At 37.1% G+C, this 14,255-nt stretch overlaps 1 protein-coding gene across 3 annotated transcripts in view; it reads right to left on the bottom strand.

The window, feature by feature from the left end:
* The window catches only part of LOC142014607 (uncharacterized), a 75,458-nt gene that overhangs the window by 12,900 nt on the left and 48,303 nt on the right, over positions 1–14,255 (bottom strand). For all 3 annotated transcript variants that reach the window (XM_074997466.1, XM_074997465.1, XM_074997464.1), the window contains exons 19-21: positions 12,847–13,015; positions 11,181–11,285; positions 33–10,871 (exon numbers count right to left, since the gene is read on the bottom strand). In XM_074997466.1, coding sequence (XP_074853567.1) covers positions 33–10,871; positions 11,181–11,285; positions 12,847–13,015 — 11,113 coding nt within the window. The remainder of the gene's footprint in view (positions 1–32; positions 10,872–11,180; positions 11,286–12,846; positions 13,016–14,255) is intronic.

Genomic DNA, 14,255 nt, shown 5'->3' on the forward strand with positions numbered 1-14,255 from the left:
GAAGCCGTGCCCTGTTTAGCTTCATGAACTACCTTTGACTTGCTGAGCTCCTGCAGCAATCTGTCTCTGTCATCCTGAAGACTAGCCATAGATTTGGAAAAGGAATCCATCTGTTGAACATAATTCCCACACTCCGACGAGAGCCGGGTAATCTCAAGGTCTTTCGTGGTTAATGCCTTGCACAAATTTTCTATTTCCTCAGCAAACTGATCAAGAGTGATCTTATTTTCTGCGTCATTAAGCACTGGACTCAAAAAATCATATTTTTTTAATACATTGAAGAGATCTGATTTAAAATCATTCAGGTCAGCTTCAAGTTCATCCACTCTTTTTCTTTCAAACTTCAGTTCAGATGCATACTTGCTCTGAAGTATCTTGAAATCATCTATTAATCTGTCTCTATCATCTTGCAAAGCAGTCATTGCTTTTCCAAAGGACTCATTTTGAGATCTCAGTTTTTTAATTTGAAATTGTGCTTCCAATAGTCTCTTCTCTGAAGATGCATCAGCTTCCTTCCCCAGCTTCCTTCCATCATGTTCAAGTGCTGCCACACTGTATTTAATGTCTTCACCTTTTGAATTTTTGCCTATTACATCTTGGACTTCTTGAAACGTGTCCTGAAGTTTTTCTTCACGTTGTTCACTAGCCTTGACATTTTTATCCTGAATATGTTGCCTGCTCCCCCTCACTTGTTGTTCCTCTCCAGATTCAGAAACTAGCTTCTCTTTGTTTACTGATGCAATTAGATATTCTAAGTCTTTAACTTTGGAAATTAATTTTTGATGTTCATGTTCTAAAGATTCTCCACTCTCTTTCTGCAATTTATTAGTCAGCTTCATTTCTTTGAGTTGTTTCTGAAGATCATTTTTTTCCTGTTCAAGGCTCTTAATGGAGTCTAGCTGCTGGTTAAGCAACTCTTTCAACTGATGATCCTTCAATGACAAAACTTGGTTAAGATCTTCCCTGTACTTTATTAGTTGTGCACTTTGCATTGCATTCTCAGAATGAAGATCATCTATCTGATTCAAAAGTTTTCTTAATTCTTGTTTCAGGGCACTGTTCTCACTCCCACTGTTGACTAGTAGACTATCTTTCTGACTTAAAACATTTTGGTAATGATGCTCCAGATCCTTGTATTTAGAAAACAGATCATCTCTGTCATTTTGGAGAGATGACATTGATTTTTTAAAGGCATCGATTTCATTTGCCATCACAGACTTCTCTTGAATTGCCTTGTCTGCTTTCATTTGGAGATTTTTCAATTCATTTTCCATCCTCCGACGGGCTTCATCAGATTGTTCTCTTTCTTTTTGCAGAGACCTTATCTGCTGTTCGCATTCATTCATTTCTTTTCTATGCTGAGTCTGTATCTGAGTTAGATATCCAGAAATCTCCCCTCCCTTAGAAGAAATCAGTAGAGAAATTTCTGCATCTTTGTTGTTCAGCATTACCTTCATTTTCTGAGAAATGGTCATCTGTTTTTCCAACTCAGCACAGATCTGTTCTTTTTGAAATAAAAGTTGTTGTAATTCATGTTCTTTTCTAGCAAAATTACTTTCTAATGCTTTTATCTCTCTTCCTGCCTCACTATTATTCTCTGTAAGATTATTAAGAGAATTATTTTTTTTAAGCAGAGCTTGCAAGGCTTCTTCTTTTGACTGAAGAGCCATCTCCAATTCTTGCTGTCTATTGATAAGAATCACATTGTCTTCCTTTATTCTACACAGCTCCTGGTAGTGTTGTGTATCTACAGTTTTTTGCCACAAGTACATTTCATTCTGAGATTTTTCTAGCATGGAATATTTAATCTTCAGTTCCTGTATTTCAGCCACTTTGTCCTTCATTTCTTCCTGTAAGGAAGCTATTTTCTTGCTACTATCATCTAGTTGTTTCTCTTTATTTTGAATAACTTCTTTGAACTGTATTTCCCAGGTTTTCATTTCACCTATTACCCGGTCTCGGTCATTCTGAAGAGAGGAAATACATTTTGTAAAAGCTGCTAATCTGGCCAATGTTGCATTCAAAACTGCTTGAAGTTTCTTATTTTGAGAGTCCTTAATGCTGACTTCCTCTTGCAATTGATGAAGCTCACTAACAGCACTGTCTTTCTCTCTCTGAAGAATATTATGTTTTTCCTCAAAGTCCAGCCATTCTCTTTTGTGAATTGTTTTCAGTTGCTGGAGGCTAAATTCTAATTCTCTCTCACATTCTCTCTTCTGAATTTGCAGTTGATCTTCTTTGTTCTTAAGTTCTCTTTTCCTATTTAAATTCTCAGCTGTAAGCCTCTCCATTTCAGTCTTAGACTCATCCAACAAAGCTTTTTGGGAAGAAAGCTTTTCATTTAGATTATGCATTTCTTCATTTGACTTGGCAAGCTTTTCTGTGGCATTATTTAAATCTTTTTCAAATTTCTCATTCTTTGATTGTGATAATTTCACAGATCTCTGCAAGTCCAGAATCAGCTCCTGGAATTTAATAGAATCTTTTTGTAACTGGTTTATTTCTTGCTGCTTTTCCTTTAAAAGTTCTTGTAATTCTTTGGTTTTGTTTTTTGTACCACTATTATCCCTCTGGGCACGTTTCATTTTCTCCTCAAATACTTTTACAAGATGCAACTGTTGTTCTTCTTTCTCCCTAATCACACTGCATTTCTCTGCCTTTAAATCTTCCAACTGTTGACTTAGCAAACTATTTTGTAACTGTGTAGATTTCAGCCTGTCTGTCAGCTGATCCACTTTTTTGATATGGTTGAGCAGTTCTGTCTCCAAACATTCTCTCTCATTCTTTACTTTGTAAGAAGTTTCTTGAACATTTTCAAGTTCCTCCTGTAGGAGACACTTGTCATCTTCTAAAATCTTAACTCTCTCATTAAAGCTAAAAACTTCTTGTTTAAGACATCTAGTTTCATTTTCTAACTTTGACAGGTGGTTGTTCTTCTGGTCCAAAGATTCTTCAGTTTCTTTTAGTCTTTCTAAAATCAATTCTCTCTCCTGCTGTAGGATAAGCATATTTCTCTCTTTTTCTGAAATATCATCACTTAACAAAGCAATCTGCTGTAATAATGATTCTCTTTCATTTAATACATCACTGATTTTCGATTGCATATCAGTCTGGAATGCTTCCATTTGGACTTGCAGCTTTTCGAAAGCTAATTCAGCTACATTAATATCATTATGAAGAACCTGCTTTTCATTCTCAGTTTTCTCCAAAGCCTGCTTTAAATTTTCAGAAGTGTGTTTCAACTGCTCGTTTTCCTCCATTAGCTGCTTTTTCTGCAGAGCAGCTTCACGAAGACAACACTGATATTCTTTCACCCTTGATGCATGTTCACGTATCTGCCTTTCTGTTTCACTCTTTAGTTCATCAACTTCCAATTGTTTGGATTCAGCAAACTGTTTCAATTGGTCCTTTATATCATTGTTTTCATTAATGGCTTCTTGAAGCTGTTTCTCAAGATCGTGTTTTTCAGATTCCCTTTCACTGACTCTGCGATTAGCTTCTTGTTTTTCTTTTCTAGTGACATCAATAACCTGCCTCATTTCTGCTATTTTGCTACTGATATTCTCATAGGCTTGCAAAAGTGACTCATATTCTTGCTTTAATTCACTGTGTTTAGCTTTCCATCCTGTTAATTCAACTGTCTGAGAATCTTTTAAGGTACTGAGTTGGAAAGAAAAAGCCTCTTTCTCCTGAACTATAGTCTCCATAGTAGATTTAAGACTTTCACAGGCAGCAATTAAGTTTTCATTTTCACTTAACAGCCTAGCATTTTCAGAAACAAGGGACGCTTTACACAAAGAAGCATCTTGGTTTTGTTTTTCTCTTCCAAGTTCAGACAACAAGCATTCAAGGGTAGAAACTTTATTGGTCAGTTCTTCTTTTTCTAACATTATTTTGTCAATCTGATCTTTCAGAAATTTGTTTTCTTTCAGGGCTTCCTTGCGTGATATTAAAGCTGCTTGGAGCTTTCTTTGGAGACGTTCTCTGGACTTTTCCTCTGCAGCATTCTTTTGCCCTTGTGGATGAAGCTCATTCATATTCATATTTTTTTCCATCTGCTCTGAAGTTGTGTGTGCTTGTTTCTGAATCTGACATTTTGTTCCTTCTATTAGCTTTGCTCTCCCAGAATGATCATGTTCCAGTGACTGAATACAGGTGTCTCTCTCTTCTAATCTCCCTTGGAACAAATTAATTTCTGAATGTGACTGTGCAAGTTCCTTGTTCATGGTATTTTCATCTTTAATCTTCTTGCAGAATACTGAGGGTCTGCTATCCTCAGAATCTTCTACAGCCTTTCCATGTAGCATATTTAACTCCATCAACAGTTCTTTATTTTCTTCACTTAAATGTTTTAATTCCTTTTTCATACTGAGTAATTCTGCATTAGATTTCTCCAAAGTGTTGATGAACTCTTCTTTCTCTCTGTTCATGTCTTCAAATGCCATTTTGAAGTGTTTGGCTTCTTTTTCAGTTTCCTGCAAACTGAGCTGTAACTGCACAGCTTCTTTCATTATTTCCTTTTCCTGATCACATTTATCTTTGAAATCCATTACAGTGCAGTGCAGTGCCTTAATTTCCTCATTCTTTTCTGCAATTTGTATATTGGCTTGCTGAAGATTAAACTTAAGTTGTTCAGATTCCTTCTGGATAATCTTGTAATCCTCTACACTCTTTTTAATTGCAGCTTCCTTTTCATTATTTATGCATTCAATCATATTTTTAAGATCCATTACCTCAGTCTCATATTTTTTCAACATTTCACGCAGCTGAACTAACTCGACAAACAGACTATCTTTGTGTTGCTCGTAATGTTGTTTCAGCAGACTCATAGAATTCTTTAAGTCTACCATCTCTTCCATTTTCTCGCCAAGTTCAACTGAAGTCTCTCTCAATTCATCCTTTAGTTTTTTTGTTTCTTCACAAAGTTTAGCATTATCATTCCTTAGCTTCTCTAACTCACTGTCTTTTGTAGTTACTTCAAATACTGCCTGTTCTGATTCTCCTAATGCATCTTGAACCTCATGTTTTTGTTCATCTGATTCTAACTTGTTCTGGTCAATAATTTCTTGCTCTTGAAAGGCTGTCACATGAGACTCCAACTCTTTCTGTAGAGAGTATATTAACAACTGATTACAGTCCAACTCTTTACACTTCCTTTGATGAACTTCCTGGAGTGCTTTGTGTTCATTTTTGAGGCATTCGAAGTCTTTAGTTTGTTCATCAAAATCTCCTACAAGTTTAGCATAGTCTTTCTTTTTTTCCTGCATTTTCTTAATATTTGCTTTCCAGGTTAAAAGTGATGATTGAAGTTTCTTTTGAAGGGTTTCTTTGTCTCCTTCTAATTGACCTTTCTGATTAACTTGACTATTGAAATCCACATAATTACAAATGTCACCAGCACAGGGTTCTACAAAATTAGTATCTTTCAGTAATTCCTCCTCCTCACCCACAATTTCAGCCTTTAGATTCTCAAGAGTTACAAGAAGTTGAAAACGTTCCTCTTCAAATTCTCTTTCTTTCTCACTAAGTATAGACTGCATGTAAGCAAGCACAGAATCTTTTTCCTGAATGGACTTTAGATTTTGCTCAGATATTTTTTCTTTTTCAGCAAGGATATCTTTTAACTGTGCAATACAGTCCTCAAGCTGTTCCAAACTAGAGAGCTTGGCAGAAAAACTGTCATTCATGTTATTTATCTTGGAATCTCTTTCAAACAGTTGTTGCTTCACAGTTTCAAGATGGAACTCAAGATCTTTATTTCGTGTTTCAACAAATTTCAACTGATGTGTTAACTCACTAACTCTCTTCAATAATTCCTCTGTTTTCTTATGCTCTTTTTCTATTTCTTCCTGTCCAGTCCTCTCAAGTTTTTCAATTTTCTGCATTAGGTCTTTTCTTATTATCAGTGCAGCTTGAAGTTTCTTTTTCAGGATCTCTTTTTCCTTAACTAGTTTCTCAAGATTAAACTGCAGTTGCTCTTTTTCACTCATTAAATCTTTAAATGCAGTTTCTGTATTGCTTAACTTAAGCTGATTCTGTTTCAGTTCTGCCTTACAGTCTTCAAGTTGCTGAGATACTCGATTAATATCTCCTACCGAACAACCCTGAACAGCTTCCAAGTGCTGGAGTTTGGTGTTTAACATATTTCTCTCTTTAGAAAACTTCACCATTTCATTAGACATGGATTCCCTGACTTCAGCAACAAAACAATCCTTTTCTTTCAGCTGCTGATTTAGTGCAGAAATTATATCATTCTGCTGGTTACGCTGTGAAGTTAAACTTTCTACAAGTTGGTCTTTTTTCTCTATTTCCTCTAGGAGACTCACTATTCTTTTACATTCAACGTTCAACTTCTGATGACTGATTTTGAGCTCTTTTTCCAATTTATCTATCTTCTCTTGAAGCACATTAATTTCCTCGTTCCTTTCTGCTAATAATTTTCCTCTTTCCTCCCCAAAAGACAGTTGCTTATACAATGTGTCTTTGACTTTGGCTATTTCTTCTGACAGACATTCAATTTCAGCATGACAGGCGTTTTTCACTTTTTCAAGATCATTCTGCAATAGCTCCTTTTCCTTCTCTATAGACTGCACACTTTTTAACTTATCTTTTATATTATCAATTTCTTTTTCCTTTTCTAAAAGAAGCAGTTGCAACTTCTCTCCTTCCATTTCTTTTCTCAGAATAGTGGATATCATGGCAGAGAGTTTTTCCAATTTAATTTTACTACTACTACTACTAACTTGCTGACCAACATCTGATGTTTCTTCATTCTTTTCTCTGAAAAAAGGTTTACTACTAAGTAATGCAGATACGCTTTCTGTTAGTTTTCCTTCTATAACACCTAGCTCTTGCTGCAAAGACTGGATTTTACCATCCTTTTTTTCCATTTCACTTTCTAAGCTGCTCAGGTGCTCTTTAAGGATAGCATTTTGCTGAATTACCCTATCAAGTTCTATCACCCACTTGTTTTCAGATTCAAGTAGATTTTGTTCTAACTTTTCAATTCTAAACTTTAATTCAGAGACTTCTTCACCCTTCACACCAACCTGCATCTGTAACTGCTCTTTTTCATTCTTCATCTGCAATTTCACAGCATCTATCTGCATTCTTGAGTAATTCTCAGTTACTTCTAGCTTTTCATGGACTTCTCGAAGTTCTTCTGTTTTTTGTTGTAACTGATCTTGGTATGTATTAAGTGTATTGTTTTCTACAATCAACTTATCAATATTCTCCTGTAAGAGAATTTTCTCCTTCACTAACGAATCCACCTGTTGCTGCAATTTCTCTATTAAAAGTGTGTTGTTATGGCTATCTTGAGAGGATTGACTACATACATTGTTCATTTCAGACTTTAAATGTTCAATATTTTTAGCCTGTTCAGTGCATTGCACATAGAGTGTCTGTAAATTTAGTTCTTTTTGATGTATCTCTTGTTTCCATGTATTTATTTGGTTTTGTGCTTTTTGGTATTCACTTTTCATAGAATCCAGTTCAACTGTCAGAGAATCAATTTTCTTCTGATTATTAGCAAGATTTTCATCTTTTTCCTGCAAAATGCTAGTAAGGCTTCTAACAGCTACAGCACGTTTCTCTAATTCCTCTCTAAGCAACTCTATCTCATTAGTAAGAGCACAAATGTTGCTCTCCGCCAGCTGTATACGGACATCTTTTTCATTTACTGAATTGAGTAGCTCAGCTACCACTTCCTCCTTCTTATTAAGTGACACCTTAAGTTCATTTCTTTGCTCATACTGTGCTGCAATTTTTTCCTGCAGACACAAAAAAGCATGCTCTTTTTCCTGTGCCAGTTCTTTGGATTTTTGTATTTCTTGTGTCAGTTCATGCATCTGATTCTGAAGCTGAGAAACTAACTGTATCTTCTCTTCATCTTCACTTGCTTTCTCACTTAGCTTTTCAAGGAGGCTTGTTTTTTCCATCAGAGAAGACTCTTTTTCTAGCATGGACTGGCTAATATCATTTATTATGTTCTTCTGATCATTTCTCTCTTTTTTTAGTTTTTGTATGTCTTCTTCCAGATTTGTAACCTGGTTCCTTAAGACCTCACATTCTTTGTCTTTGTCATGAAGCTCTGTCTTCAATTTCTCATTGACTAATGTGGCATTATTGACAGCCAATTCCTTCACCTGAACAATTGTTTTTAACTGTTGAGTTTCAGAGGTCAAAAACTCTAACTGTTTCTGCAACGTAGAGGCAGATTCCTGTACTTCAGACATGTGTGCTTTCAAAGTAATACATTCATCTATCTTTTGCTTTAAAGTCTCATCTTTCTGTGTAACTGACTGATTCAATTCTGCTGCTGTTTTTGTCATATTTTCAAGCTGACACTGAATGTCAGAAATTAGTTCCATATTCTCAGACAGTTGAAATCTAAGTAAATCAGACTCCTCAGATTTATCTTTAAACAATTTTAATTTTTGGGCCTGCTGCTTAAACTCATTTTCTTTTTCTTGTGCTGCCTGTCTAAGTTGACTGGTTTCAGAGCTCAGACCTTGCACCTGATTTTGTAAATCTGACATTATTTTCAAATGTTCCCTTTCCCCTAACAATTCATTTTCTTTCATTTGCTGAACCAAAGCATCCTTCTCAGAAAGAAGAGCTTCTTTTTCCTCTAAGCCAAATTTTAATTTTTCATTTTCTGTGGTTAGGCTATCAATTTGGTGTCTCAACGTTAAAATGGTATGATCTTGCTGAGACATTTGTGAAGTTAAGGCAGTTATCTCATCTGACTTTTTCATTACTGAAGCACTAACTGTTTCAATAACTACTTTCAATTTTTCATTTTCTAGCTTTAGTGTGTGTGCTTGGTGCTTTACTGACACAATTTCAGACTGGTGCTGCATCAACTGAGACTGAAGATCAGCACATTCACTTGACTTTTTGTTACATATAATTGAAATGTCTTCCTGTTCATGTTTTAGGGCATCTCCTTCTTTCCTTAGTACTTCTATTTGGCTCTTTAACACTGTATTTCTTTCAGTTTTCTCGGCAACTTGCCTATGCAGATTCTCAAGCTCTACACCTTGATTTTTTATAGTAAAATCTCTCTCTTCCACCCACTGAGATAACTTTATATTTGTCTCCTTAAGCTTCTGAATGTCACTCTGTAACTGTTCCATATCAACTTTTTTTTCCTCTGCTTGCTTAAGTAAAGAATCTTTGTGAAGGATCTGTTCTTCTTTAGCATCAATATCCATCTTTATATCTTGAATTTGTTTCTCCAATAATAATATTTTTTCCTCACTCAGACTGAGCTTTTGGACTAGTGTGTTACATTCAGTCAACTTACTATTTAGCATTCCTTCTTTTTCTACTTCTCTGTCTTTAGCATCCTTCAACTGAATGATGAATGATTGTACTTGTTCATGTAGCTGTTGTGTCAGCTCCCTGCTTTCACACAGCTGATTGGTTAACATATTATACTCCTTTGTTTTCTCTAGCAGCTGCTCTGTGACTGACTTTTCCTTTCGCTCTGCAAGTGTTGAAAGTTGCTCAACCTTTTTCTTTAACACCTCTTTATCATCATTTAGCTCCGAAAGGGATTTCTGGTACTCTGTTTTGCTGACAGATATCTTCTTCTCCATTTCTACTACAGCCTTGTTGCTTTTCAACAACTCACACTCCTTCATGTCCAATTGTTTGGATAAATTCTCATTTTCACTGACTAATTGTTGCTTTTCTTTTTTCACAGCATCCATGATATTTCTCAGATCTTCATTTTCTTTTATTTGCTCTGACAAATCTTTTTCTTTCCCCTCAAGGGCTGCTTGCAACTGCTTATTAATTAAAATAATTGCCTGGGTCTCTTCTCCCATCTTACTAACTATTTCTTCTCTTTCAGTTACTTGGTTCTTAAGTTCTTTAAATTGTGTCTCTTTGGCGTTCAGATCTCCCATTAATTTAACTTTAATCTCTTCACTTTGCTGTTCAGCCATCTGAAGTTTGTGCTCCAATGATGTAATCGTCTCTAATTTTTCTTGCAAAATCTTTTTAACAGTTTCTTGATGTTCAGTATGTTTTGTGAGCTGTGTGGATAACTTAGCCAATTCTTCATCTTTTTTTGCAGCTTCCAAAACTAGCTTGTTATATGTATCTTTAACTGACTTCAACTCTTTCTCAAAACTCTGCTCTTTGTCCTCTTTCTCTTTAAGCAAATTCCTTAGTTTCTCTTTTGTACAGCTGTTTTCATCAAGCTGGGATTTCAAATATTCAGTTTCTTCCCTGCGTTTTGCCTCAGCTTCTTGTAGTTTTTCATAAGTTTTGTGAATCTGCTCTTTTAGCAAAGTAATCTGTGACTCACACTCCGTGAGCTTATTATGGTAAGTAACCTTGTTGGATTTGATTTCAGAACGCAAATCCTTAATCGTTATGCTGTTCTCATTGATTTGCCTTATCAACTCCTCGTTTTCTTTGGTTTTGGCTTCAATCTGGCTTTTAGATTTCTCCAGTTCCAACCCCATTACATTACTTTGCTCAGAAAGTACAGAAATTTTTGTGCTTGCATCTCTTACATCAGCTGTTTGAACTTCCTTGAGTAAGAGGGTTTCTCTTTCAGCCTTTGACAATGCTTCTTCCATCTCTCGTATTTCCTCCTCTTTGCAATGGATTTGGTGTTTTAGAATGACAATTTGTTCAGAATATTCAGTCATATTGGAAGAGAGAGCAGACATTTCTTTGTCTTTTTCTACTAGAACTTCTTTGAGGTTATCAATTTCTCTTTCACGTCGCTGGAGGTCTTGAATTAGTTGAGCTCTTTCCTCTAAATGGTTTGTGTTCAATCTGTCAAGTTCTTCATTTGTCTGGTCAAGTTCCTGTTGCATCAATTCTATCACAGCATCTTGTTTCAAAATCTAAATGTCAAGGAAACAATGTTATAAAACACGCCATCGCTTTCATTTAAAGCACTTGAGAAAAAATTGCTCTCCTGCTTATAAGACCAGTACCTAAAGGTAAATAATCAGTCTCACTTAACAGTGCTTGAACCATCAACTTACATAATGATAAAGTAACAAATTAACTAAAGGTTATTTTAAGATGGCTCACCTGTTCAATAAAGTTTAAATGAAAAGTACTTTTATTCTCACATACCCTGCTAGACAATTATAATGGATCAGCCACACTAACCATTTAAAAAAAGTGACACTTAACTTAAGAGTTACCTTCTCCTTTAATGCAGCAACTTTTTCTGTTAGATCACTGATAGTTATTTTCTGTTCAGTGCACTCCACTTCATACGCACTGGACTTCTTCAAGACTTCCTCCAGCTTAATATAAGAAAAAATTTACACTGAGATATGTAATTACACAAAATATACTTATGTCTGTAAATTATATTACTGAATGTAAGTTTATGTAATATTGATTTATAAACAAACTAATCTTCAGTCTACACTCAGGGACCTTTTAATTGACCAATGAGAGACAAATCTGTACAGACAAAGCATAGCAACTATGTGATGAGTAACAAACATTAGACAACAGTTCAGCTCAAGTAAGTAATATCACAGTCAACGAAAGTGCGGAAGACACTAAATAGGAAAAATGATTATAGTATTATTGGAATATGACCAGAAAACTAAATTAAACACCACAAAATTTTGGTCACTTATGTATTACCCAAGATACATCAAAAACAAAATATATTCACAAGAACACAAACTATTATTCAAAAGAAACGTGAAATGAGATAGGATTAGCTGGATCAGGGGACTCAGTAATGAGAGATTGAGCCCACCAACCCTACATCACCAGTTTCAAGTTGGCTTAGGTTATTCATCGTGATTACCACATATGAAGGAACACACTATCACATTGGCAGAGAGCCCACTAAAAAGCTTCTTGGGGCCTGCTCAAAATCAATAAGGAGCACCTGCAATGCTGCTTCTGCCTAGAAGTGGGGGTAGGAGAAGCTTAAAATGGAAAACCTGTTACAGGAGGAGGCAGCGAACAGGGAGAAACCTGCCCTATCTCAACAACTGAGACAGGCCCACTGAAAAGGAGACAACAACGAGCTGCACTGCTCCCAAAGCTACATGACGTACTCTCAGAGCAGCACATGCCACAAAGAGGCAGCCTAAACTCAAAGGGCTGGCTCAGGAAAATTGGCTGAGCTCCAGGTCATTCTGGCTCCTTTTCAGTTTCCCCAGGACTTCCCTCTCCCAGGAGGGAAGAAAGAGGGCAGAGGACTTCTGTTTGCTTGAAGAATCCTATGGGCATCTGTCACGGGGGGACAGAAAGACAGTTCACGGAGTCTGTAGGGCATTTGGGGGGATGGGGGAAGAGGGAACTCTGTCCCCTATACCATCCAACAAATATTCAGTGGCATTTGTGAAATGAATTGACAAGCCTCAGTCCAGCTTAGTGGGCAGATGTGGCCTTGTTAGCAGTCTCAACTAAGAAACCAAAGATTAAATAGGCATGGAGACTGAGCTATTGTACTTCCCCCACCATTAAAGAGGATCCTTCAGAAGATGTGCAGTGATTGGAGATGGCAGTGTTTGAAAGCCAGCTATGTCACTTCCCAGAAGGTACATATAATTAATTAAAGGGTTTATGTTGCTAGTATTGTCACTCCAGTACCTTTTCCAAATATTAATATTTACTTTGAATGGTAAAACACTCCTTAAAAAAGCTTAAATCTTGCATGCAATCAGGAAACTGTGACCCAGTATAACAGGATTACACTTTCTTTCATTATTTCTATTAATTCTTTGCAAGACTTCTTCAAAACATTAGATTCCAAAGCAAAAGAATGCTTCCTGAATTTAAACACAACATTATTCCAAATGTAATTTTGTTCAGTGCCTCACCACATATTCAATTTACCTTCTGTTCAGTTTGCACAAGCTTTTCACCAAGTTCCTTGTTCGTAAGATCTGTTTCCTGAAGTAACTTCCTCGAATTTTCAATCTGTTCTAGTTTTTCTGTTGTATTCAACAACTTTTGTTCTTTCTCTCCAAGTGAAGTTTCAAGAAAGCTCTTTCTATCACTTAATCTAGGAAGAAAATACTATTTAGAACTCTAAGTAAAACTCAGTGTTCATTTCATTAAGGAATATTTGAAAAAAGACAGTTACCTGTTCTGTAACTGGTGTTCTTCAAGATGTGATTCTCATGTCCATGCCAAGTTGGGCGTATGCGGGTGCACACCCAGTCACCAGCTTTCTGCCCTAGCCAGTAGCTATAGGGTCAGTGCAGCGCCCCCTGGAGTGGCACCGATATGGCGACCAATATATGCACCGCCCATCCCGCCCTGCCTCCCCTCCCACTCAGTTTCTTCTTGCTGCCAACTCCAACAGTGGGGAAGGCAGGAGGGTTTTGGAATGGACATGAGCAACACACCTCAAAGAACACCAGTTACACAACAGGTAACTGTCTTTTCTTCTTTGAGTGATTGCTCATGTCCATTCCAAGTTGGGTGAATACAAGCGAATGCCTAGGAAGTGGAGTCGGAGCCCTGAATGGACTGCAGGACAGCCCTGCCCACGACAGCATCTTCTCATGTGTGCTGCATCAAAGTGTAATGTGCTGTAAACATATGACTTGAGGACCAGATGGGCCACCCTACAGATGTCCTGGATAGGTACCTGCGGCAAATATGCCACAGATGACGCCTGCGCTCCCATGGGGTGTGCCCTAACAGGAGGGGAAGGAAGCCCCATGAGCTTTTAACGCTCCTTGATGCACATCACTATCCAGGAGGAAATCCACTGGGAGGAGACCAGAAGGCCCTTCATCCTATCAGCAACTGCCACAAAGAGTTGCTATGTTCTTCTAATGGCCTAGTCCTATCCATGTAAAAGGCCAGCACCCTTCTAACATCCAAGGTATGTAAACATTGCTCCTTCAGGGAGGCACAGAGCTTTGGGTAAAATACCAGTAGGGAAATGTCTTGGTTAACATGAAACACGTAGACTACCTTAGGCAAAAACATGGGGTGAGGTCTCAGCCTAACCTTATCCCTGTGAAACACTGTGTACAAGGAGTCCACTGAAAGTGCCCTCAACTCAGATACCCTCCTGGCTGAGACGACTGCCACCAAAAATCCTGTTTTGTAACTCAGAAACAGCAGAGAACGGGTAGCCAGGAGGAGTTCAAAGGGGGCCCACATAAACTTGGCTAACACCAAGCTGAGATCCCATGGGGGCAGTGGAGCTCAAACCCTGGGCTTGATTCTTCCTAAACCTTTCAGACACCTTTTAACAATGGGGTCTGAGAACACAGAAAACTTTCCAT

The sequence above is a fragment of the Carettochelys insculpta genome, chromosome 6, assembly GCF_033958435.1.
Source record: "Carettochelys insculpta isolate YL-2023 chromosome 6, ASM3395843v1, whole genome shotgun sequence".
NCBI classification, from domain to species: Eukaryota; Metazoa; Chordata; order Testudines; family Carettochelyidae; genus Carettochelys; species Carettochelys insculpta.